The sequence below is a fragment of the Taudactylus pleione genome, unplaced genomic scaffold, assembly GCF_031769625.1.
Source record: "Taudactylus pleione unplaced genomic scaffold, aTauple2 ptg000352l, whole genome shotgun sequence".
NCBI classification, from domain to species: domain Eukaryota; kingdom Metazoa; phylum Chordata; class Amphibia; order Anura; family Myobatrachidae; genus Taudactylus; species Taudactylus pleione.
Genome location: NW_028284753.1, coordinates 12509859 through 12534667, shown reverse-complemented (window position 1 = coordinate 12534667; position 24809 = coordinate 12509859). Strand labels below are relative to the sequence as shown.

General features: G+C 43.7%; 1 protein-coding gene across 3 annotated transcripts in view; it reads right to left on the bottom strand.

Annotated features, from left to right (window-relative positions):
* Positions 1 to 5369: 5369 nt before the first annotated feature.
* Positions 5370 to 24809, bottom strand: part of LOC148508667 (BTB/POZ domain-containing protein KCTD12-like) — a 65083-nt gene continuing 45643 nt past the window's right edge. The window contains exons 1-2 of one of the 3 annotated variants that reach the window (XM_088444280.1): positions 12760 to 12845; positions 5370 to 6756 (exon numbers count right to left, since the gene is read on the bottom strand). In XM_088444280.1, coding sequence (XP_088300406.1) covers positions 5877 to 6740 — 864 coding nt within the window. In that variant the 5' untranslated portion in view covers positions 6741 to 6756; positions 12760 to 12845 and the 3' untranslated portion in view covers positions 5370 to 5876. The other 2 variants (XM_088444281.1, XM_088444279.1) reach the window with 2 other exon arrangements.

Genomic DNA, 24809 nt, shown 5'->3' with positions numbered 1-24809 from the left:
CCCCAAACCTCCTTTAGGGGTCCTAACCTCCCTACCTAGTGCTTATCCCTAACCCCCCTCTAAGAGCCTAAACCTAACCCCCCTTCCCCGCAGCCGAAACCTGTCTCCTGGGGGGGTGCCTAACCCTAACCTCCCCCCGGGGGTGCCTAACCATAACCCCCCTTCCCCTAGCCTAAAACTAACCCTCTCGGGGAAGTGCCTAACCCTAAGGGGGTCATTCAGACCCGCTCGTGAGCGTCAGTATGCTCGCAAGCGGGTCGATGTTCCCCCACTGCGCATGCGCACGACGGAGGGAGCTCCGTCGTGCGCATGCGCGAGACCCTTTGGTGGGCGTGCCGAGGGCATACCTGCCAGATGGAGGCGTTCCCATGGGAACGCCTACCATCTCAAGCCGGCCCCACTGACATCATTAGTGATGTCAGTGGGAGTGATTTTGGCTCTGATAGAGCCAAAATCACTCCAGGGCTTGCGGCAGTGAGACCCTACCGCAGGGTCTCCGTCGCAAGCCCGATGGTCGTGACAGTCAAGACCATCGCGACCATCATCATGGTAACCCACAGCTATGCGAGCGTCCATGAGGACGCTCCAAAAAAAGGTAGGAGGGCCCTGATTCAGAGCGAGCGCTCTGGTCAGAGCGTTCAGCTCTGAATCAGGCCCTAAGTCCCCTCGGGAGCTCTAAAACCTAACCCTCTCCCCCCTCTCCTGTCCGCGTCCGGTGCCCGGCTTACCTTTGTTCGGTATGCCGGGCGTCGGACTCCTGGCGTAGGTCTAATGACAGGCATCGGGATTCCGACGCCTGTCATTAGTACCTTGCTGGGATTTCACAGTCGGGAAGCCGGTGGTTGGCATTTCAACCGTTGGCTTCCTGACTGCATCCCACAGGAACATCCAATCATCGCTGTTTGCTGAGTCCAGGGTTGGGCCCGTTCACACTGCATATCAACCCAGTTTGTTCCCGAGTTCAACTATGGTCGATTGCAGGGTTGAAATGCCGAGTCTACGGACCCGGCAATTTTTCTTTTGGCACGTTCACACTGCACCTCGACCCAGCAATATACTGGCTACTTTTGCGATGTGAAAGGGGTATTAGTAAAATATATTCCTTAGTGGTAGTGCAACTTTAAGAAGTAGAAACACAGGAGAAAGGGTTGTGCTACCTGTTATAAGCAATTCATACTGCAGAAAGTAACAAGTGCATGAACATGGCATATCTTTAATGGCTTTTGACCATCACTCTGAATGGAACTTCGTATCAGATGCTACACTTCAAAGTGACTATCAGAAAGGCAACACAGCACCACTGTGCCCTCCGTCCTCATTCCTTCATATTTCACTGTATAACTGCTGGTGTTCTGCTTTCCCTGACTCAACATAATAAGATGCTGCAGAAAATTAAGTCTTAAGGCCCCCATACACAGTGCGATATAGCAGCCGATCCGACGGATTGGTACGATTTTGCTGCTATATCGTACCGTATATGGCCATGATATCGGACAGGAAGCCTGAATCAGAGCTGCTCGCCAGAATGCATTTGCACGCAGCCTGCCGATGTTTGCAATCTGCGCATGCGTCTAAGAAGCAGTGCGTGTACGCGAACCAGTCACTTGTACACAGATGCTCTGCAAGCATGAGTGACAGGTCGTGCCGTTTGTGGGTGGTGGTAGGGGGAGGTCGATGATAAAGGGGGAGTGGTGGTGTGAACGCAGGTGTGTCTGTGCATCTGAATGCCGTTTCAGGGGTGTACATAATTAAGATCCAGCATCAGCATACACGCCACATGGCTGAAATACACACAGCAGCACTAGCAGTGCTTGCGGAAGGGTATGGTCAGCCACAAGTGCTGCGTATGGGTCCGATGTTACAGATTGTTTAATACACTTCCTGGAGATGACATGAAAGTGGGCATCTTGTGACAGGCTGGTGGGCATCTAAATACATACTGCGATCGCACGCCAAGACATAGTGGGCATGCTAATGTCTTGCTAGCGATCGCGGGATTTGCATACTCTGGCGAACGCATCTTAGTGAGCGGGGTCTGAATCAGGCCCAGAGCGCGCTCCCATGGGGTCATACATCGCACCTCCAGATCTTTCTCCAGGTTCATTTGACCTGGGGATGTGATGTACAAGCGCTATGCGGATGGGGGAGGTGGGTGCTGGGCTGGCATATCAGTGGTCCACCATCCGATCGTACAGTGTGTGGGAACTGCCCCGATTTGTCGTCCGTCGGATCCCCTGTCACGTCGCAAGGTGCATATCGCACTGTGTATGGGGGCCATTAGTGTAGGGGCAACATTTACTAAGAATCGTGTTTGACTTCTAAACCAAATTGCTGGACATCACCAGTAGTTTAGAAGGTCAAAACCACAAATTTACTAAGCAGCGCATTTGACTGTCTGTTTAGATCCGATGGTGATACTCGATTTGATGATGCAATTTCAATCAGAATGCCCCATTTACAATAGACTCTGCAGTCAAATAGAGTTATGAATCTGGGGTGGTTTTACATTATGGCAGGGGGAACCCACGCTGTATGTTTCCCTGCTATAGTGTAAGCCATCCGGCTGGTTCAGCCCGGTGCTGGTTACTAGAAAAACGAGGGGACCCCACACCAGTTTTCCTCTCAATTTTTCTGTACCATACTGGGCTCAGAGGTCCGGAGCTGGTTATGCTTTGTGGGGAGGGCCCAATCGGTGGACATCATAGAAATAGCCCAATCGACCAAAAACGTTTCTTAGTAAATGTTGCCCTAATACTCTAAGGGGTATATTTACTAAAGTGAGAGTTTTTAGAAATGGAATGTTGCCCATAGCAACCAATCAGATTCTACTTAACATTTAACTAGCACCTTCTAGAAGATAATAGCTTGAATTTAATTGGCTGCTATGGGCAACATCTCCACTTCCAAAAACTCTCACCTTAGTAAATATACCCCTAAGGGGCCTATGCATCATAACTTAATTAAGGATTTTTACAAAGATTTCCCTACATATTGCTAATTTTAAGTAAGGGTTAGGGAGCCATTCATTAAACTAGTAACGCAGGAGTTATCACTAATAACTCCCGGTTACAATTGTGCCACAACAGTTTCCAAAGTCCCCATACTTTAGTATAGAGATGTAGAAATGAAGTGATTCATGAAGTTCCAAAAATGCTTTTTTTTTTCAGAGCTTGACAGTGAAGTCCTGAGATGGAGTAAAGCCCCCGAATGTGTTTGCAAGCTGCTGTTTAGAAGGAACTTTTCAGTCTGCTGTGTACTCACTGAACCTGGATCTCCACTCCGCTTCTGGCTCCCGTCAGACCTCCCTGTGCGACGATGAGAGCTTCTGAGCCCCTGCGCTGGCCCCCAGTGCGGCCCCCTCCGAGCCCGGCATCCAGCGCCCCTTACTCCTAGCTCCCCATTATCCAGCTGGATTTTTGTAATTGCCAATGGATCTGTGGGAGGTGCCTGTGTAACTGACAGCTGAGCTAACTCTGCCCATGCAGCTGACCGCGAATGTGTGTGATGTTAATGGTTAATGGCTGCGAATAATATCAGAAGATCGGAGCAGCAGATAAAAAGTCCCAAACTTCTGAAAAGCTGACTCCGCTGAAAGAGAAACTTTTCGTAAGTGATATTTAAGGTAATGAGGCCTGATGAATGCCTCCAAAATCTTCAATGAACTTGCAGCAAGTTCAAAACATAATTATCCCTATTGATATTTTTTCATGATGAATAACTGTAATAGTACTGTTCATTTGACAATAAATAGAAAAATCAATAATAAAGACTGTTGCAACAAAATAAGAAAATATAATTAGATACATTATTTGGTGTATCCAAATTATAAAGACATTTATTAGCTTGCACTTGCTAGAGGAAACTAACCAACATTTTGCTTAGAATCTTTAGAAAGTTTTAAACATGTTGTGACCATACTGTCTCTATGCTGGAGCAGGCTCGGATCACTCTGGGATGAAAAAGAAAACAGAATAGAGTAGCCATAATCTCTATATGACTTAATAATAAGCTTGTGACAATATCATGTAGAAAGCAGTGGATGTTCTATAATGTGTTTTCTTGCATTGTAAAGACAGGGAATACTTCATGATGATTTACTTTTTAACAAAGCTACAGTGAAAAGTCGCAAACCTCCCAAATTAATATAAATTCCCATAGTTGCTGACTATCTGGAGTTGATGCAGAGTGATGGCAAAATAGGGGTATGTACATACTATAAAAAAAGCTGCTTAATTCCGCACATAGGGCCTTATTCAGAGATGTACGCAATGCCGATATTTTGCATATAATTCGAACTGCGAATGCGTCAAGTTACATTAGTGTAGTCGCTCACAGAATGATTGACAGTCATCGAGCATTTGTGGGAGGTATCAGGCAGTGGCTACAGGCACGGTACAATCGTTTTCGGGGCATGTCACAGCCTGCATCTGCGTATACAGTGAAAATGGCTCCAGCGTCTCGGTTCCCATGGCCATTCTGAATGACTGTAGGGTTATTCAGAACTGTGATAATGAAATGATCTGTGATTGTAGCAGCTGCATATTAGCGTACAACTCTGAATCAGGCCCATAGGCAGAGGCAATCACATCGCACGATGATTCCTTCTCCGCATGCACATGGTTTATGACAAATCATTGTCATCTGCGTGTCTTTGCACCTGCTCACCTGTTAGCCTCCTAACAGGTGTATATGTGTGTTTCTGCAGGTCTGGGTGGGACGCATTTGGGCTAACATGCCTTTATTGTACTCCCCTACAGTTCCCCATTCCGTGTCTCAAGGCACACGCAGCAATGAGAGCAGAATCATGCAAGGCTGCATAAGAGCATATGTGCACCCATTTTCTAGGCATGAGCAAAGAGGTGTCATAAGCATTAGGCCCTCTATGTTTGTAAAACAATCAGTTTTCTGCAAGGGAAGTCAAGTTATTTCTCATGTTGCACACTGTACCTCCGGAAAATGATCAATGTATTGCAAATCATGTTATTATCAATTAGATCAGACCTTCACAAACTTCGCCATTACAGGTCAGGTTTTAAGGATATCCACGCTTGAGTCCAGATGGTTAAATAAAATTGACTGAGGTGCTAATTAAGTCACCTGTGCTCAAGCATGGATATCCTTAATACCTGCACTGTAATGGCGGAGTTTGGAAACCTCTGAATTAGGTGGATACGGATTCAAAACAATAATGGAGATTTCTAAATTTTTCATGTCTGGTTATCTTAAATGTGCAAAACAAAATTAAACTATATGTAGTTGACATTGAAGTGGTAAGTATTGCTCTACAGTGTGTGTGTGCATATATATATATATATATATATATATACATATTTATATATATATATATATATATATATATATATAATTTTAAAAGCATCCACATATTTAAAAGATAAATCTTCAAAATTATTGAGTGATTGATAATGAATTTATAATGGGTATTTGAAACGGCATAAAGCACTTACTGCAGAGGACGTAGTGAGATGTTTTAGGTGAGTTGTTTGGAAGTATTTGATGTACTAAAAGCCTAATTGGCAAACCACAAGTTGCTTTCTTCACAAACAAACAGAATCCGATCAAATAAAAACTTTTAAATATACATGTAATGCTTACACTTAATCAATGTAGTAAAGGTAGGGGTAGTGAATAAAAGGATGAGGCTTGGCAAAATTCTTCCAGTCAAGGACAATATTCTTCTGGAGAAACAATCTAAATCTAAATGAAAGCACTGGGTGGAGAATGTGGACGGTAGCGATAGCAGGAGCTGGGAATCTATACAGGCTGGTATGAAGTCTATTTCTATTGGTGAATCAGCAGGAAACAGGAAAGGAAAAGGTGGGTAGGAGAATGGTCTATTTTTTTTCATTTGTATTGGGTCACTCACGGTAGAAAACGTATTCAGTGTAAGATGTCCAGATCTTGTCATCTGTTTGATCATGAGCAAAGGCGCATGTTCCTGTGGAGTTACAGGCCACCATATGAAATCCAGCATCAGCCAGCCTATCAAATGCTTGTTCCAGAAAGTTGAATTTTAGGTAGTACCTGGATGTATACCTTTCAGGGGGTCGATCTGGATCACGACTCTCATTTAATGTGTCACCAAAAACTTCTTTAGCTAGTGAGGTCTTGCCACAAACCATTATTCTTGCCACCCTTCTGAATTTGGCATCTGTTTGGCTGTCTCTACCCAATGTATATGAGCCACGGTAGCCAATAGTGATGAAACCAGACCGATAGAGGTCTGGAATGGTTGTCTGGTTTCCAGAAGCTGCTGCCAGTGCAGCACTGACAGATGCTAGGTTCCTGGCAATCTCAGTATTGGGTGACTGTTCCTCAGAGTCACTTTGGAATGCATCATCTACAACAGAGTTCTGCTTACTAACTCTAGGTGCCAGAATTTTGACTAATTCTGGGAGTTTGAAGTAGTCAGCCTCTCTCTGAAGTCGACTTCTTTCAGGAAAATGTTCAGGAAGCACTAGTTGTTGGTCCCTCATGTAGTCCAAGACATATCGAAAGAGAAATCCATCACGATCTAAAAAGTAGCGTCCTTTATTGTCCCTGGCCAAATGGCGAGCGTTCTTTTGTGAAAACATTTCCCACAGGAGAGACCCAGGCACACTGACCAAAGTGAGATGACGGGTTATGTAGACTTGTCCACCGACATTCAGTTCTATAATGTCTGGAAATGGGAAAATGTCATCTAGTTGTCTTATACAGCTCAAGTTGTCCGGAAGGGCCATCTTTATTTTATAGGATCTACAGTATTTTAAGAGAAAAAAAATTAGAAGTTTCAAAAACATAATTTGGTTTTCAAGAAATCTTTATTTTTTAACAAACTATGGGCTGAATTAAATTCAATGCGAAGATGAATAGCCGCGAGAGGGAGCTCCCACAGCTATTCAATACACAGCGCTGTGTGCCTTGTCGGGAATTGATTAAGTCAGATAATGCTGGTTCTCGCAAATTAACCTGGGTGTTTAGGGTGCAAGAACTGGCATTCTCTGACAAAAGTGCCGGGTGTGCGGCTGTTAGCGCCATGCTAAAGCCAGCAAACAGCTGCGCACCCAGCACATTTGTCTGATTTCTTTTCGCATCCCCAGGGAGGTGCGAGAAGAAATCCTTCAGCCTGCCCAAACAGCACGGTGTATTGAATAGCTGCGGGAGCTCCCTCCAGCAGCTATACATCTTTGCATTGAATTGAATTCGGCCCCAGCGGCGTCACTAGGGCGGTGCGTCCCCTTCAAGGGGGTGACACCAAGAAGAGCAGCACTCACACCCACGGGCCGGACCCCATCCTCGGACACGTCCACACACCCCCTTCCCCGGCACCACTGCCGACTCCATGAGCTGGAGTCTGTATAAACTGGCCTTGTCCTGCACGCCGCCGCCGGGGATCAGTTCATTCTCTTACTGCAGCCAGTTTCCAGAGCCAGACACAGGCACATAGAATCTCTGTGCCTGTGTGTGGCTCTGGACGCCGGCCACGGTGTCATAATCATACACGCGGCACGCCGGCTCCGCTTGTGGTTCTGATAGGAAGAAGAAGGAGGGACTGTGAGTGCTGCCAAGAGAGAGGACCATTTATTTAACAAGTGCACACCCCACCCAGACACCCCCAGTGCAGGACAGCATGAAGAGAGGTAAGTGCTACACAGGGAAGGGGGCACTGCATAAGGGGCATTACTGGGGCCACTGTATAAGGGGCGCTACTGGGGATACTGTATAAGGGGCACTACTGGGGGAACTGTATAAGGGGCACTACTGAGGGAATTGTATAAGGGGCACTACTGAGGGCACAGCATAAGGAGCACTACTAGGGGCATTACTGGGGGCACGGCATAAGGGGCACTACTGTGGGCACTGCATAAGAGGCACTACTGGGGGCACTGTATAAGGACACTACTGGGGCACTGTATAAGGGCACTACTGGGAGCACTGCATAAGAGGCGCTACTGGGGGTAGTATAAGAGGCACTACTGGGGGTACTGTATAAGGGGGACTACTGGGGGCACTGCATAAGGGCACTACTGGGGATACTGCATAAGAGTGCTACTGGAGGCACTATATAAGGGGCACTCCTGGGGGTACTGTATAAGTGGCACTGCTGGGGCACTTCATAAGGGCACTACTGGGACTACTGTGGACACTGCATAAAAGGCGCTACTGGGGGCACTGTATAAGGGGCACTACTGGGGGCACAGCATAAGGGGCTCTAATACAGGAGGCAATGCCTAATAGTCTCTAATACAGGTGGCATTGCATATTGGGCACAACTACAGGGGGCACTGCATAAAAGGGCACTACTACAGAGGGAACTGCATAATGGGCACAACTACAGAGGGCATTGCATAAGGGACACTACTACTGGGGGCATTGCATAAGGGGCGTTACTTCTGAGGGCATTGAATAAGGGACACTACTACAGTAGGCACTGCATAAGGGACACTACTACAGTGGTCATTGTATAAGGGGCACTACTGTGGGCATTGTGTATAAGGGGCACTACTGTGGGTCGTAACATGAATAAGGGACACTACTATGTGGTGTAATGTGAATAAGATTGTGCTGCTCCATGGAGTAATTGAATTGGGGATACTATGAGCCATATTCAATTAGAGGCGAAGTTTTCGCCTGTCCGACTGTTCGCTTCATTCGCCTGTTTCAGAGGCGAATTTATTCCGTGTGCGTCCCCGCTTTTCGCCTAATTCAATTGCAAAACAGGGGAAAACGGAAATAGGCGAATGCGGAACAGGCGAAAAGTACTGAAAGAATTGGGGAAATCAGTCTGTACCCCAGAAAAAGATACATTAACATAGGTAATCAATATAGATGTGTACTAATAGCCCTAATAAAACTATTTTGGGTACTTAAGTTGTGTAAATTGCTTGCTATTATCGTCTAGGTAAAAGTGGTGAAGAATGGCATAAAGCTGTATTTTTTGGTGAAAATAAGTAGTCCTGTCAAATTTGGGGTGCTTGAAAACGGGTGCTAGCATGTTTTTATGTCTCTAAAGTGAACTTTTAAAAAACGTGAAAAATCCACCTGCTGCATGCACCTGCAATCCCAAAAACACCTGACCCATCCTTGCGGACCCCCAAGAAGTCTATTTCGCTACTTTTATGTTTATCCCCCCACTTTTTAAATTTTCACCCCAAAAATGACATGTCTTTTTTGGGGTGTTCTTAGGATTTTGTTTCTGTTTTTTTTTGCAGATTTGTTCTTTGGGGGGCTGTTCCAAGGGGTCTGAGTTGTTTCCCCACATTTGCACCCCAAAATAAAGATTTTGCATTTCTTTTCGCCAGCTATTGATTGGAGAATCATTTTTGGAGAATTGTTTCCACTTAGGCGAAATTGTCCTGGAATTGAATTTGGCAAACTTTTTTTAGGCAAATTTTTCACAAAAAAACTGGCGAATATGGCTTTTCACCTCTAATTGAATTCCCCTCTATGTGTGATTTCGGCAGGACAGACCCCACGTCTGCGAGGTTGTGCCCCTTTTTTCGGGCTTGGTAGATCAAAAAATGTTTTTAGTTTTAAAAGTAGATAACTGAGTCCAAAAGTCTGGCCACCCCTGCCCTAAATGATGTTCCCAGCCCGACATTGCTGGCGATGGTGACCGTGCATCGGCAAGTACATACACACTAGCCGATGCAGCAAATAATGCTAGCATTAGTTGCTGGTTATCCTTGCATCAGGGCTGACCAGAAGACATCGCTGACGATGGCGGGTCACGCATATCGGGAATACACTCTGCTCGATATGCGCTGAGGTGAACGATATGTTGGTCCGATATGCTGGAATTATGATTTACAAGTGAAGCTAGTACACAACCATTATTAAGGATTCTGTGTGGTGTAATACAGGAGGAGGCCAATGAGGACAGCATGAGCTACTGTACCACATCGGGTGACACCAACCCTAGTGACGCCTCTGGTCGGCCCTACCATTATATATTTTAAACCTCTGACGTAACTTTGACATAAGTTTGACTATCCTAGAATTGTCTTACAATTATGTAAACTGGTAAAAGGAGATACAAACAAACCAGCGTTACAGAAGTTATAAAAATTAATGATACACCTATTGTGTCTGATTCTGAGTCGTATGCAGTGTCGATGACGCACACAGTTAGCCAATGTTTTAATTAAACTATTATTTTTCCTAATTAAAATGATTACGCTGTGTAGTGTAACTAGCTAGATAAACCCCTGATACTTGAGGAAATAGTTATGTGTGAAATCAATTGAAGTCTCAAAACACGCTGCTATTGCAATTTAAAAGAAATGTTGAGGGTAATATATCTACCTTAGGAATGGAAATTGCAAATTGCCACAATACTGTAGAAATTATATTATATGTGCAGGATGTGGAACTGGGTTTATTTTGCACTAGTGCAATGAATTTGGGCTTTTCCAGCCAGAGCCTTTAAATAGAGAAGGGGGCCCGCGTGCAGCCTACATGCGGGCTCTTCTACCCGGCAGCTCAGAAGACTCTGGCTTTGTGGCTGGTTCTACTGCGCAAGCTCGGGCACCATATTCCAGGAGACCTGCGCATGCGCAGTAGACTCTGCCACAAAGCCAGAGCTATGTTCCTGAAGACATCTCTAGTACACATGCACAAATCACCGGGAAATGCCCGTCACGCCATTTTCCCTGTGATATAGAGTTTTCAGAATCAGCCGATGAGGGATTCTGGATGAGGATGAGTCCCAATTTTCACCCGCTCAGAGGTGGTGTAGTATTCAAATCCTTTTGTGGAGTGGGAATTGCTATATGCCCATGCGCTAAGTAGGGAAACACGAAAATCTGCTTTTTCCACCAGTGCACCATATTCTTGCTTTGCACAGGAAGCTTTCATACCCCGCAACTCCTACTGTCCGTGCAAATGTCTGCTATGCAGCAATCGCTGCCATTTCTTTCTACAGAACATTGCACCTTGGCAGAAATCTACGTACAATAGCGCAAATCAATGACTAGAAGGGATTTCACTCCACATCTGCTTACTGTGAATGAGCTCTATTATGTGCTTTTGGTTTCAACAGTTATCTTTTAGGGCAGAGGTTCCCAAATGCGGTCCTCAAGGCTCCCCAACAGTTCAGGTTTTAGAGATATCCATAATTAAGTCACCCGTGGTCAACCATGGATAGCTCTAAAATCTTAACTGTTCGGGAGCCTTGAGGGCCGCATTTGGGAACCTCTGTTTTAGGGGTATTACCTTTTACATTAAAATAAGCAAATAAAAAAAACAATAAAACTACATCAATATAAAACGAAAAATGTGATCTATCTCACCACAGAAAATGGTATGACACCATAGGAAACTTACATTTCAAATATTTAAACTTTTTAAACATTTTCCTTCTAATATGACTTTACTCTTCAATCATTTGGTATAACCAGAAGTAAACCCTGTCTAATTTCCCTGCTTTGTGTTCAGCACCCTTCTCTGGTGATTTATCAGACTGATTAATTAGTGTATTCAATAACTGGAAGGCAGATTTATATCTATTTTACTTGAGATCATCCTACCTAGATGTGCCTACTGAATACAGCCTATTGTCTCTCAGCAGTATCAGTCACCAATGTGAAGCCTAATAAAATAATTTATTGACCTTAGCTGACATTCCACATTCTCTTATGCGATGCCTTGAGAACTGACGTTTGATTAAATAGATGTTTCTGACCTTCATTCAGAAAACATGCACTGCAAACATAGTATTATAATACATGGGAAATGTATTTTCTCCCATATTTGATACCCCTCAGAGAAAAACGATGAGGACAAATTACAGTAGTAGCTGTGGCTTAAACTGTTAGCCACAGAGATTAGCAGAATTGCTTTTCTTTTAATCCGCTTTGATAGCTCTAACAAGGACTATAAATAGTTAAACAGGCAGAAGAGGATCAGGAAGACAGTGGCGGTGTGAAAAGACAATACAACATAATGAAGTTACTGAAAATACAAGGAGCATTGGATGAGTTGGGACCTAACGGAGATATTATAGCTTGATATCAAACAGACAGGAACATTTTGTAGAAAATACAGCTGGTGTCATGATAAGTTATAGAGAAGGAGAACGTTGATTTGATGATATAGATTTATGGAAGTATATACAGTACTTCCCAAGGAGCCCATGAAAGCATCCTATGTACAAAATGACTACAGCTATTATTTAAATACTGTAGGTTAGTTGTTTGAATCAGTAGGAGTATTAAGCAGTCACATAGACTGGTATGATTATACCCATAACAATTATTATATGGAGAAAAGGCAGGTGCAGATTTACACATTTTTAGATATTTGAATAGAGTTTAGAAAGCAGACTCTGAAGGATAGGATATTGTGTTTTTATGGAAGATTATATATTTCATGTTTGTACTGGCAGATTCTTAGGAAGAAGCCTGACTTCATGCTTCATCTGCAGTAAAATATTTCAGCAATTCCTGTTATTTGTGGCCTCCTGAATATGTCATCTTTTATTATTTGCATCAAATTCTTTCTATAACCGTAACAAAATGCCTAAACTGAGACATCCACATTTACACCGTTATATGAGGTTTATGTAACCACTATCCTTATGCATAGCAATCTCACCTTCATATAGAAGAGTTAATCAAGCACCACACATCCATCTGAAGACACTGTCCATGGCATGCTATTGTTTTGTTGTCCTTAGCTCAAGAATAAATCCCCAAGAGGCATCACTTGTATATTAAATCCTTTGTAACATCTCACAAAATATCCTGTAAGCAGATCTACCTGTGTTTATCTTTGTTATGCAGCAGGAAATCCACAGGATTGTGTGCTTAGTATTTCAGCCTTCTCCCTCCTCCTGTCTCCTTCCTTCTCCTCTAGGAGCACTAATGGTGCTTTAATTTTGTAGAGCACAGTGCAGTGAGACACTCCCCCTTGTGTGAGTGTGTGTGAATGTCATTGTAAATGCCTGCCTGCTTTGTTAAAGAAATAATTAATTCTGCTGAAAGACTGGGGAATACGCCTATGTTACAGTCAGAGGAGGGACTGAATATTATCAGGAGCAGGCTCAGATATAGCAAGGCTATTAATGACAGAGGAACCACTGAGTTACAATTATGGACAATCTGTCTATATAATAATATAGGGTAACTAAAGAAAATATGACTTGTTTATTACTCACAAGATCAATGCATAGTATTGTAGTATTATAATTTTTGTACATTTGTATAACTTGTAAAATACTAGTGAACTCAAGCGTTTATTCGTTAAAGACTAGTGACGGTCCTATATTGAATTTGTAGTATAACAGTCTAGTTTTTTTGCTAGATTTGGTGTAGAGCTGACCACATTTTGCGTAAAAAATGCAAACATAAATTGTTTCCGAAAGAAAGATGCACCTGCTAAATCTGACACATCTCAAGATGCGTCTAGTTCTGCAGTGGTAAATGTGTTTGATTACAATTAGGGGTGTGCACCGGCCACTTTTCGTGTTTTGGTTTTGGATCTGGATCTTTCTTCGTGTTTTGGATCTGGATTGGTTTTGCCAAAACCACCCTTCCGTGTTTTGGGTTCTGGGTTTTGGATCTGTATTTTTTTTTAAAAAAGCATAAAAACAGCTAAAATCACAGAATTTGTGTGTTTTTCTGCTCCTATGCTATTATTAACCTCAATAACCTTAATTTCCACTCATTTCCAGTCTATTCTGAACACCTCACACCTCACAATAGTGTTTTTATATCCAAAAGGTTGCACCGAGGTAGCTGGATGACTATGCTAAGAGATACGAGTGGGCGGCACAAACACGTGACCCATCTAGGAGTGACACTGCAGTGGCAGACAGTATGGCAGTTTGAAAAACTAGGCCCCAAACAGTACATAATTCAAAGAAAAAAAAGAGGTGCAAGATGAAATTGTCCTTGGGCCCTCCCACCCACCCTTAATGTATAAACAGGACATGCACACTTTAACAAACCAAACATTTCAGCGCCAGGGTCTGCCACACGACTGTGGCTGAAATGATTGGTTCGTTTGGGCCCCCACAAAACAAGCTGGCAATTAATCTGTCCCTGCACAAACTGGCTCTACGGAGACAAGATGTCGTCCTCATCCTCCTCATCCACCGATTCCTCGCCCTCTTCAGTGTTGTGTACATCCTCATCCTCACAGAGTATTAATTCGTCCCCGCTGGAATCCACAACCACAGGTCCCTCTGTACGTTCAGGAGGTTGGTCTCCCTGGAAGAGTTGATAATTAATTTTATGAACATCATCTTCTCCACATTTTGTGGAAGCAACCTAATACACCTTTCGCTGACAAGGTTCCCGGCTGCACTAAACACTCTTTCGGAGTACTCACTGGAGGGGGGGCAACTCAGGTAAAATAGAGCCAGTTTATACAGGGACCTCCAAATTGCTTCTTTTTCCTGCCAGTACAGGTACGGACTGTCAGACATGCCTACTTGGATGCTGTCACCGATGTAATCCTTTAACAGACAGACGCACGCTTGTCGCTGCTGCTTTAAGGATGCAGGTGCGGCTACAGCCCACACATTTCACAAAGACAGAAAAGAAAAAAAAATGTTTTATTGTTTGTGGAGCGCACTTTGAGGGTTACACCACCCTTTAACAGACAGATGCACGCTTGTCGCTGCTGCTTTAAGGATGCAGGTGCGGCTACAGCCCACACATTTCACAAAGAGAAAAAAAAAGAATTTTTTTATTGTTTGTGGAGCGCACTTTGAGGGTTACACCACCCTTTAACAGACAGACGCACGCTTATCGCTGCTGCTTTGAGGATGCAGGTGGAATCTAGATGGGATTTGGAACCGGGGACACACTACCTCCATCAATTCTCTATATCCCACTGCACTAATGGCGGATACCGGACGCACGTCTAACACCAACATAGCAGTCAAGGCCTCAGTTATACGTTTTGCTTCAGGATGACTGCTGTCGTACTTCATCCTCATCGCTAGGGACTGTTGGAGGGTCAATTGTTTAGTAAAAGTAGTGGTGTTCCTACTTCCTCTCTGGATGATGAACAACTCCAAGCAGCAGCAACAGCACTAGGAGGAAGTGGTTCTTGATCTTTCCCTATTTTATTTTTATCAGAGAAAGTTTGGTCCTCCATTTATGTTATATTGATATATATGTGCGGCTAAGGTGCACACAAACACAGAAAATATTTTTTTATTTTTGCTGGAGAGTAGTGCACTTTGTGGGTTACACCACCCTTTAAGAAATGAGCCAGCCGGCTCTTTACTTATGGGACACAGGCGCACGCTTGGCGCTGCTCCTTTGTTGATGCACGTGCGGCCACTGCGCACACAATTCACAAACACAGAAAATATTTTTTTATTTGGTTTGGAGTGTACTTTGGGGGTTACAGCACCCTTTAACGGTCAAGCCAGCCGGCCCTTTACTTATGACACAGGCGCACGCTTGGCACTACTTTGTTGATGCACGTGCGGCTACTGCGCACACAATTCACAAACACAGAAAATATTTTTTTATTTGGTTTGGAGTGTACTTTGGGGGTTACAGCACCCTTTAACGGTCAAGCCAGCTGGCCCTTTACTTATGACACAGGCGCACGCTTGGCACTACTTTGTTGATGCACGTGCGGCTACTGCGCACACAATTCACAAACACAGAAAATATTTTTTTATTTGGTTTGGAGTGTACTTTGGGGGTTACAGCACCCTTTAATGGTCAAGCCAGCTGGCCCTTTACTTATGACACAGGCGCACGCTTGGCACTAATTTGTTGATGCACGTGCGGCTACTGCGCACACAATTCACAAACACAGAAAATATTTTTTTATTTGGTTTGGAGTGTACTTTGGGGGTTACAGCACCCTTTAACGGTCAAGCCAGCCGGCCTTTTACTTATGACACAGGCGCACACTTGGCACTACTGCGCACACAATTCACAAACACAGAAAAAATATATATTTTTTTAGCACTTGGGGGGAGCACCCCTAACAGACAGTGCACCCCCTGGACAACACTACAGCACCCCTTTAGGACTGGGACACTGCACAGGACTTTGGAGTGGACACAGCCCCTATGGACAACTGACTGCACAACACAGTCCAGCCAGCCCCTATGGACTTTGAAGTAGTGGACACAGCCCCTATGGACAACAGCAGCACAGCGCAGCACAGCACACCACAACACTACTCTGCACTACACTACACTACACAGCCCAGCCAGCCCTAACTCCCACCCTCCCTCTTCACTGTCCACAGCCGAGTGAGAAAATGGCGCCGACGCGGGTACCTTATATAGGATCCAAAACCCGCGAGACCCGGAAGGCGGGATGATGACGTTTTGCCTCGATTTCAGATCCGAGTCAGGCGGGAAAAGTCGAGCCTGACTCGGATCGGCCTCGGATCGGGGGGGCTCGGTGGGGTTCGGATTTAAGAAATCCGAACCCGCTCACCCCTAATTACAATATGTGTACTTAGCTCCACCTCTACCTTTGTGATGTAGCAGCGGGACGGGGGCAGAGGGACCGCAGCTACAGTATGAAGAGCTGGATGTTCCATAATGCTACCAATGGCGTAACAAGTGCCCTGTGTGCACTAGGGTGGAGGGGGCACCAGTTTAGAGGTGGGATCAGCCCACAAAATCCCTGGTCACATAGCCTCCTTACATGCTCCCTACTCCATAATGCACAGGGGCAGATGATCGAGAGGAGGGAGCCAATGCATAGTCACCAGTGCCAGACGGAACAGGGACACGGGGGAGAGCAGCAACAGAGGGAAACTACTGGATCATGGGTGCGTGCAGAACCAGAATGAGGAGGAGTAGCAGAACACAATAAGGAATATATTATAGTAATTACTGACTGGGGGAGGAGTGTGTGGGGCAAATTGTAGTAATTACTGATGGAGAGGAGTATGTTAGCGACATCATAGTAATTATAGTAACACTAGAGTGTGCCCGGAGTCTACTGCGCATGCGAAAAACACCGGAAAAATGGCCACGGCGGCCATTTTTCGGGCTTTTTGTACAGCGCTAACACCCGGCGTGGGACCTCGGAGAGGTAAGTTTTAAATAATATGAGTGCAGGGTGTATGGTGCGGGCCCCCCCTGGTGATATGTTACAGCAGGGTTGGGGAACCTCAGGCCCGGGGTCTGTATAAGGCCCCTGGAATCATTTGGTCTGGCCCTCAGAGCTTTTTTGTGCTAGCCCCTTTTGGCTTGCAGGGTGCCTACAATGGCACCCTGCAGCCAAGATCTATGCAGCAGGGCCGCCATGGAGCATCCATAGGACACTTCAGAAGGTCACACCGCTGCCCTTATAGCTCCCCAGAGCATCCTCAGGATGCTCTGGGCATTGCTGTAATCACCGGCGATTGTGACATCACACAGGGGGTGTGGCCTGCACCAGCCCCGTGAATAATGTTATATATATGTCAAAATGGCCCTCGGCAGAAAAAAGGTTCTACACCCCTGTGTTACAGTAACCTAAAAGTGGGCTTAACAAGCTGTTAACAAGCTTGGCTCTCTAAGGGGAGACAGCGAGTTTAGCAACATCTAACCCACAACAGCCATGTTACTGTACATGTATAATGTAAGGTTTTATCAATTTCAATTTGTTTGTTTTTGATAAAACTAAGGACTAACAGACAATAGACAGAAATTAACTAATTATTATTGGGCGTACTCTGGTGTGAGGGTCTCGTAGACACATAAATAGCATCCATTTTTTCATCTTCATCATCTTAAAAAGACTTGCAAACAGGAAATTTAAGGAAACAATTGAACTTATATTAAGGCTGAAAAAAAACAACAGAATTCTCCCATAGATCATTCCTGAGGGGGGACATAGTGTTTAAAGGGCTACTCCTCAAAATCTTTTGGACGTACCGGGTAGAACTGTTGCTCGGTGCTGCATGCCAAATGTCAGGGCAAAAAAATAAAAATTGAGGATTTGGAATTAATCTAAACTTCCAACTGTAAGTTTTTTTGGCCGCTTTCAATTACCAACCACTTTACTGCTGTAGTCTATGGGGGATTTTTGGGAAGGCATAACTCGCTGTAGGGAACGAATTAAGACTCGGGGTTTGTTTTATTAGGCAGCTCTTGTTCCAGGGTAGGGCCTTTTGGGGTTCAAGTAATTGAGAAAGTTACAGTTTTTAAACTATTAGCCCATAAATGCCCCATAAATGCTATGTTGCACCAATCAGTGCTTTGTACCCGGTTTGTAACTAATATGGGTTTAATATCTGGAAAGCCAACACCCCTATTAGGGTATATAAATCAAGAGCTAGACAAAGGCTCTTTGGCTCGTGTATGGACCTGAGACTGTAGTAGGGTGACTGCAATGTATATTGAACTACCTGGGCATTATTGAAATGAGGGCTCCCCAGATGAAGTTGAAGTACATCTTATGTTGAAGATGATGAACTAGTGGTGTCATCTGAATACCTAGACAAAAGTTGAGTATAATGTATACTTTGTATGTTAATTGTTTGTTTGTTGTTTGTTTGTTACTTATAAATAAAGTGTGTTCATTTGTACTCACTCAAATGGTCACATGTGTGTACTATTTCATTTCAATCAGAACAAAACCCACCATTATGCACTTGGTGTTGAGAAGTGGGATCGAAAGGGTTAAATAGTTTGTGAAAATTGACTGATTCTGTAAAAAGACAATATGACGTTTTGCATTTTCTCTTGCTGCCCTGTACACTGCATTGTGTATGTGTCCTCTGTCTCATTCCTATGAGAGAGGTATGTGATTTAGCTTGAATCACAGTGTATGTTGTTTTTGCCTTTTTCTTAAAAAAAAAAAAATTGAGAAAAAATGCTACGCAAATTGTTAAAACATGTGAAAATTGCAAAAGGTAGGTTATATAATAAATTGATGAAATTTCAGAAATGTGTTAAAAAATCTCAGTTTAATCCAACAAGTTTGGGGTCGCCCATACAATGTAGTGATTTGAGGTTTTTGAAAGCAAATGATTTTGAATCAGAAGATGAAATTTTGCCGTTATGTATTTCTGAAATAGTTGACAGTCTCCCTTTAAGAAATTCTGAAGGGAGGGGTACTGAGTCCTTACAAGTAAAAGTTGCAATGTCAGATGGTGATTTACACACAGCTAGTTCAGAAATTAGTGAGCTTGAGATACACAGAGAAGTGTGTGAGGTTACACAGCTAGAACTTCAGACAGAGATTAAGCAATGTATTCACACTACAGAAAATGTGTTTGATCAGAGAAGTGATTGTGTGATGAAAATGTCTGATGATTTGATAAAATGTTGACAAAATGTTGAAATCTATGAATTCAGGGAATATGTCCAGAAATTAGACTCAAAATTGAATGCAAATGAGGTTTCTGACAAAATGAAAATGGTTTGTGGCACTCCTGAAGTGAATGATGGCATGCCTGAATTATCAGTCACTGTCCTGGTTGCCATGCTTTGTGTAATGAATGAAAACCAGGAAGTGTCTGAGTACCCATTAAAAGGGGTGTTCTTAAGTGAAGGGGTGGTGATGATGCCTTTTGCCTTGCCCAATGAGACATGGGAGTTACCCAAAGCCAGGAGGTGGAATATAGGCAGGATTTCAGTAAAAGTCCAGGCCCCTGAGACTGAAGACTTCCCCTGTGACAACATTACTTTTATATGGCATGATCAGCGTGTCATTGTTGAGTTTAAAAATGCAAAAAGTTAACAAGATGTGTTTTCTGATGAAACATCCATTGCCAATGATGTTCATGGTTTACTTGCTAATTGTGAAGGAGAGGTTGGTGGGTACACACTGACTAACCACAAGGGACTTACATGCATTGCAGACACACTGACTGTGGGAATATTTTGTGACAAATGTGCAGATTTTGTGTTTGGTAATGAAATTCACATCCCAGTGTATTTTCTTACGAAGCCTTATCAGCCAAAGGTTTTGAAGCAGCAGAAAGACACACAGTTGCTGATGACAGTGGCAGAAACTCTGATGTTGATTGAGGAGATCAAAGCACTACTTGCTGGCCGTGTGAAATTTAAACCAATGTTTGAACTGTACATATTGGATTTCTTTATGATCACAGCTCCACAGTGGTGGGAAGATTTCCAAGATAGAGAGCATTATTGGTTCATGGACTATGGTGCTCCCTGCACCCATACAGGACATTAGTGGACCTTTGCTGGAGCAAAGCAGCTATCTTTACAAGCTGACAGCCAAAAGACAGAAGGGGCTAGCAAATTTGTTGAATCTATGACTGTTTTCCAAGTCACTGACAAGACTTCATACTGAGAAATGGACATTTGGCACAAAAGTCTATATGGATTGCTGTCCAAAGCTGGAAGAATGACGTGGGACATGCTGATACATACACCTATAGCTTCATTGGTGTGCGAACAACTGAACTGAGCACAGAACATGATGTGCAATTCACAGCAAAGACAGCACTGATGATGCTAAGAGAACTGATAAGCCATGATGGAGCTGACGCTGCATTTGAGCAAGGTCAAATTAAAGGGATTCCTTATCCAAACCATGGTCAGAGATTGCAAAAACCTGTTATGTTTGCCAACAGCTGGGAATGTGGCCTACCTTGCTTACTACTGATACAGGCCTCATATACTGTGAAATAACTGCACAAGTCTAGCAATTTGAATTCATCGTTGCCACAAAGAAGATGGAGGACGAGTGCTGTACTGAACAGCTCAGAACACCGTCATTCAGGAGTGAAGTTGTCTCAAGCAGAGTGATACAAGATAAGAGACTTTCCTGAACATGTGACACAGACTGACTTGTTGTTATTATGGGATGTCCGAGAGGATTCAAGCAGACAAAGACACCCATTTTACAGACACAACATGGAGTATATTGGGTTTTCTATGCTTCACACCATTCACAAAACTGACATCAGTATGATTGAATAAATGGATGTGTTGTTTAGGATACAGGAAAATTCATATATACTGTCTACAGTATATACATACAATATTGGGGTTTTTAGAGCGGGCTGTAAACAGTATATATATTTGGTTAACTGGAGTGTGGTAAAAGGTGGAACTTTTAAAGTACGATATCTGGTGCACAGACACAAACACTTATGATAAGGTTGTTGTGAAGAAATGTTTAGTAGGAAGAGGATAGAGACAAGTGTAAGAGCTATTTGCAGCATTATAATTAAATGCTTATTTTGTTTTGTTGTTATGGTTTATCTCACACTGTTTTTTTTGTTTTAACCAACAGGTTGATGGTTGGTACAGGAGGTGAGAGAACGTCACTGGAGGTGTGCCTGAGATGATGATGGCCAGAGAGTGATTTCTTATACAGGAGAGAGAGTCCAGGAGGACAACAGAGTTACAATATCTGACAGCACAACCATTACATACATCTATGTGTATTCTGCAAAACTGAATTTGAGCCTTATATTGGTTGGATCCACACTCACCAATATTCTCAAAACTTTTTCAAGATTTCATTGAACTGAACTGAACTTTAATTTACTGATAATAATTATCTTATAAGTAACTTATATATTTGATATAATCATATGTATTATTCACTGTTTTATTAGTGTATTCACATGATATAAAGGAATATAGGTGTCACATCTGAGACTGGAATATGAGACGTGGTGGGCCTAGGTTGTGGGAGGAAGCGGAGACGAGGGGCCTGGATATATGTTCTCCTCATCCACAGGTCTTGAGTGTTGGCGAGACCTGGGCAAAGGTGCGGAATCTAACCCAGAGGATGGTGTTCGCCAGTGGCCCCTCCAAGCGGGATTTGGGCATCGCTGCAACCCGTGAGCAGGTCATGGTCCTTTGACCAGGTACCCAAGCCCCAAGGGAATAGAGACACAACACCCATGGCCCAGAGAGGATATGCCTGGGTAGGCACAAAACAATATCCTAACAGTACAGTAACAACCCCTTGACATGTAGATCACTAGCAAGAAGATATTCAAGTGGAGAAGGACTTACGGTTACTCGAGAAATCATCAGAGACGGAAGGCACACAAGTAGAGATGGTATACACTGCTGCACGGATATTCACTAGAGACGGGAGGCACACAGGTAGAGATGGGATACACTGCTGCACGGATATTCACCAGAGATGGGAGGCACAAAGGTAGAGATGGTATACACTGCTACTGTAATGAAGGTTAGGAACCTTGCCCGGGAACTCAACTAAGGCACGCTAGGAGACAACCGTTGTTCAGGCAACTTCCTGTAACCTGTGGAACAGTTATATACCCAGGGGAACCCTTTGATAGATGCACAGCGTCAGTTGATCACTCACCTATCCTGGGAAGGAGATACTGTCACATGGACCGACTGTCATGGCGGCGCACATGTCCAGAATTGCAATGCCAGACACCAGCCCACCCGTAAGCTACTGCATGCGGGGAGAATGCTCAGCTTCTCCCCCGCCGCCGCGCCAGCTGCCCGACCACCCGGGAAGCCGGCGGAACGGTAAGCGAGAGCCGATCCCCGGCTGAGCCCTGACAATAGGTAGAGTTAGAAATTAAATAAGAGTTCAGTGATGATTATTGACAGATTCTGCAGTGCAGCCAGAGTGGTCAAGTCCTGAATGGAAATGTTGCTTTAGTACGATTTTATCTTATTTGTTATATGTAATTATAGTATTAACCTTGTTATATTATATGCTATTATACTAATTGTTAGGACAAGTAGTGAAATTACAATAGAGGTTTAGACTTTGCAATGGGGATCATGGGCCTGATTCAGAACCGGACGCAATCAGCCATTCGCTCGTACGCATTCGATTGTTTTAAACCACGCAATGCGTCCGGTTCTCATTGCGCATGTGCAGCCGGATCATTGCGGTCATTTTTCGTTCGCTCGTATACACAGCGAAGAGGAAGTGACCTATGTCATTTGATTGACAGAATGTTCTGTTTATGGGTGGTAACGGGGGTGGAGATGAGAAAACGCAGGCGTGGCAAGCCGTTTTTTGGGCGTACATGTATTATCTTGTGCGAACGTCCAATTTGGACGCTATTTTGGATACGTCACTGTGTGATCCAGTTTCCATTATGACTGCTCGTTCAGCTTGTGGTAGGGTATTGGATCTCGCAAAGACAATGGTCTCTTCGTAGCTCCCTTAGCGAATCGATGTTTTGCTATTCTCCTTTACAAGGCACAAGACCAATCACCTAATAATTGGATCACTTGCGAGAAGGTGATTTTCAATGGCCATGATTTATTAGCTAAATTTGGAATGCATGTTGTGTTCCTATTTGTTTGTGTTTTGTAATCACAGCAATCCCAAAATAAATGTTTAAATAAAGGTTAAAATGCTTGATTTTTTTGCTATATTCCGTACGCATGTTGTTGGCAGATTTATTTTGTTTTTAAAAAGCCCAACACATTTTTTTTTATGTATAATTTTTATTTACATTTTGGTTACAATACAGAAAGACAATCAGCTACTACTTGCTTTGCTTGTGTTATTGTTTACCTACCTGTTACCTTATGTTTTTTGGATTTAAACATTTTTTTAAGTATATGACCTTTGTTATGTATTTAAGTATGTTTGTTCCAGTCCCTTTTAGCCATTTGCTAATTAATTTGACACACATATTTTTTTTTAGGGATTTTTATTTTTCAAAAATTAAATGTTCACATTTTGTTAGAAATGTGGCTTTTTTTCAGCCAATTTTTTTTTATTTTTTACATCCCAAAAATAAAGTAATGTTAAAAAAAATCAATTCACAAGAAAGGAGAGGGAGGTTTGGTGTAGCAAAAATATGGGGCAAACACAGAGATGGAATTTGGGGAAATTAGCCAGTGCTGTCAACGCCTTCTCCCCCACTTGGCTTGATGTTGGAGGGAGCATGACTTTGTCTGTCTGGTTTACGGCGTGCCTGGGCAGAGGTAGCTGGTGTTTCCTCTGGGCTAGGCATAGGGCTAGGCACATTTGGAGGGATGGCCGATGTTGCGCCAGAGGTGGAGGGCCCTGATGTTCCAGCAGGAAGGGAGGCCGGCTCCAACATGCGCAGGCGGACGAGCTGCTCCAGGGCATTAGCTATTCTGACATTGGCCGCAACGTTTGCCTCCAGGGCGTCCGCCACCCCTAGCAGATTGGCGTCCATCCTCATCAGAATCTCTGTGTTTTTATCCGTTTTATCATTGAGATCTGTGAGAAGGGCCACTGCCTGCAAGGGGGACGGCCCTGGACTGTCCGCCACAGGGTCCCCAGCCGGAAATACTGCTTCCTCCCCTGCGGAGCCAGCAGATCTACTGCGGCCAAACCTCAGTTCTGGAGCAGACTCGTCCTCTTCTGTGCCTGTGTGAAAAAGAGAGATCATACAAAAATTAGTACATTTGTCTTTGCATTTAAACAAGTTTTTCAAACATTTATAACTAAATTACCTGCAGCAACATGTGGAGCCGCAAAGTCTGGCATGTCTATGTCCATGTTGGACACGCCAAACACCTCCTCTTCCTGCACACACCCCTGTGCCAGCTCCTCCAAATCTGTTAACTCCAATGACACAGGGGTTGGCCCACCACCTGTACCCCCTGCATGCCTAGCTCTATCAGCCATTTTTTGCTTTAGCCGATATTTGAAGTAGCTCCATCTGTTGTTTAAAAATGTATGGTTAGTTTTTTAACTAAGTTTTTTGAATTTTGGAAATAGGTTACAGCATTTACATACCGGCGTTTGACCTCTTTGGTTGAACGGACAAAATCACCAACCCCATTGACAGCACTGGCTATTTACTCCCATAGTTTCCATCTCTGGGTTGCACCCATATCTCGGGGTGCCTCTGCCAAGTTATCAACGCACTTTTGCACCAAAGCCTCCATCTCCTTTCTTGTGAATTGCGGCTGCCTTTTTCGT